Raw genomic sequence first — 1,885 nt, forward strand, 5'->3', positions numbered from 1 at the left:
CCGGGGGGCGGCCCCGGCCACCGCCGGACGCTCGGGCTGGGGCAGCGGGGCCGGGCTGGGCGCGGCGCTCCCAGGCTCAGACGGACCTGCTGGCTCCGATTTCACAGCGTTTGTAAGTTTCGCGCAAAGTTTCCCAAGATCGTGTGGTTGTTCTTGGGAAGAGATTTTTTTTTTTTTTTTTTAGAAGAAGGGAAAAAAAAAAGCCTCACAGCAGGCAACAGGAAAGGGGTCTCCGAGGGAGAATGTGCAAGACTCAAGTGGCCGCAAACTTCCCTGTAGTCCCCTCAACGTCGTCCCGGCCGGGGTTCGCCCCGCGCGGGCGGAGATGGAAGCCAGCAGGTGCTCTCATCCCGCCAGCAAGCGGCGCCCCGGGACGCGCGGGCCTTTCGGACGCAAGTCGCGGCCCCGGCGCTGCAGTTCCAACCGGCTCCGGGGTCCCCAGGGGAGCAGCTTCTGAGCTCGAGTCCTTCAGGCGTCAGCCACAGGAGGGCCCAGGCGCACGTCCAAAGACAGCCCATGGGTCTGGGGCAGTTCCCAGAGGTGACAGAGGGGTGTCCACGCTCCCCGGCAGATGGGGGCCCAGAGGCCAGCACAGCCACTCCTGGTGGTGGCCGGGAACCCGCGGGTGCTGGTGGCGGTCATCTCTGGGCATCGTCTGGCCCGGTTTCACTCGGCAGCGGGGGAGATGAGCGGAAAGAGAGAAGAGCGTCGCCTCCACCCTCAGGGGCGCAGGGTGTTTCTTCCAGGTGCTGTGGCTGGCCAGGCCTGTGTGAGTGCCGTGGACCAGTGGTCCCTTTCCTTCTCTCCCTGGAGACCTCTATCAGCCTCAGTTTGCTCATCTTTAAATTGGGGATAGTTTAAATAGGAGGACTCAGATGATTTATGGGAAAACTCTCTGCAGATGGAACAATGATGATGGCACTGTAGTTATTTTTATTGGTACTTCAGTGGCTTGTGAGTGGCGGTGGGCGGGTCAGAACTGTGTGTGGTCTGGAGAAGACCAGGTTACTAGGAGGCTGGAGGACGTAGGGAGTTCGTGAGACCTGAGAATCTTGTGAAGGTTGAAGATCAAACCAGGCTTGAGGAGCCTGGATTTACCATAAGGGAAGATTCCTGCAGAATATGCACCCATTGCTGTACCTCATAGGGCCTCTGAATTGAGAAGGTGGGCACAAGAGTTGGTTCCTGAATAATTTGAGAGACTATCAGCAGGTAGTGTGCCCTGACTGACATTATCCCAGTTCCTCATGGGACCTAACTCATGGCCAGGGAGAAGGGTCTCCAAAGCACTGTTGGAATGGTGACCTGGCCTTGAAAAGGGCGACTGAGGTTGGGAAAAAGGGTGGGGACTAACAGGGTTGCACCTGTCAGGTCCTGGACTCTGCTGGTGCAAGCTGGGGCCGCTGGGAGGCAGTGGGCAGCTGGGGCACTAAGTGGGGAGTTGATCAGTTTGCTCAGGAATGTGTTGAGCACTGCCAGTGTGTTGGGTGCTGGTCTGGGTGTTGCAAGTTCAGAGAGGAAAGAGACATAGATGTGCCTGTGAGAGTTTCCCAGTGCTGGTCTCAGCTTTGCAGGATAACCTGCTTGTCCGCCGGGATCTCATTTTCTCCAGTAATTTTGAAGAAAATGCTGTATATCTAGGAGCATGAGTGTTCTGTGACTATTCACAGACAAGATGGGACGGGCAGGCAAGGCTGGAAGGTAGAGGAGCTGGGGAGTGTGGTTTCAGCCAGTTCCATGCATCCTCACAGCCGTGCTTGGATCCTCCCAACCCACTGGTCTCTCCCTGGCCTATGCTGATGCTAAGAGTAGCCAGAAGAGGGCGATGGCAAGGGAGACTTTGGCCGGGGGGGGGGGGGGGGGGGGGGGGGGGGGGCGGCCGCCT

The 1,885-nt window shown here is 58.2% G+C and overlaps 1 protein-coding gene across 1 annotated transcript in view; it reads left to right on the top strand.

Annotated features, from left to right (window-relative positions):
* TLL2 (tolloid-like 2) overlaps positions 1 to 1,885 on the top strand; it is a 134,404-nt gene that overhangs the window by 954 nt on the left and 131,565 nt on the right. Inside the window, exons 2-3 of the mRNA XM_008575365.1 lie at positions 280 to 474; positions 572 to 769. Of these exons, the coding sequence (XP_008573587.1) occupies positions 280 to 474; positions 572 to 769 (393 nt within the window). The remainder of the gene's footprint in view (positions 1 to 279; positions 475 to 571; positions 770 to 1,885) is intronic.

Source organism: Galeopterus variegatus, unplaced genomic scaffold, assembly GCF_000696425.1.
Source record: "Galeopterus variegatus unplaced genomic scaffold, G_variegatus-3.0.2 Scaffold1175, whole genome shotgun sequence".
Classification (NCBI taxonomy): domain Eukaryota; kingdom Metazoa; phylum Chordata; class Mammalia; order Dermoptera; family Cynocephalidae; genus Galeopterus; species Galeopterus variegatus.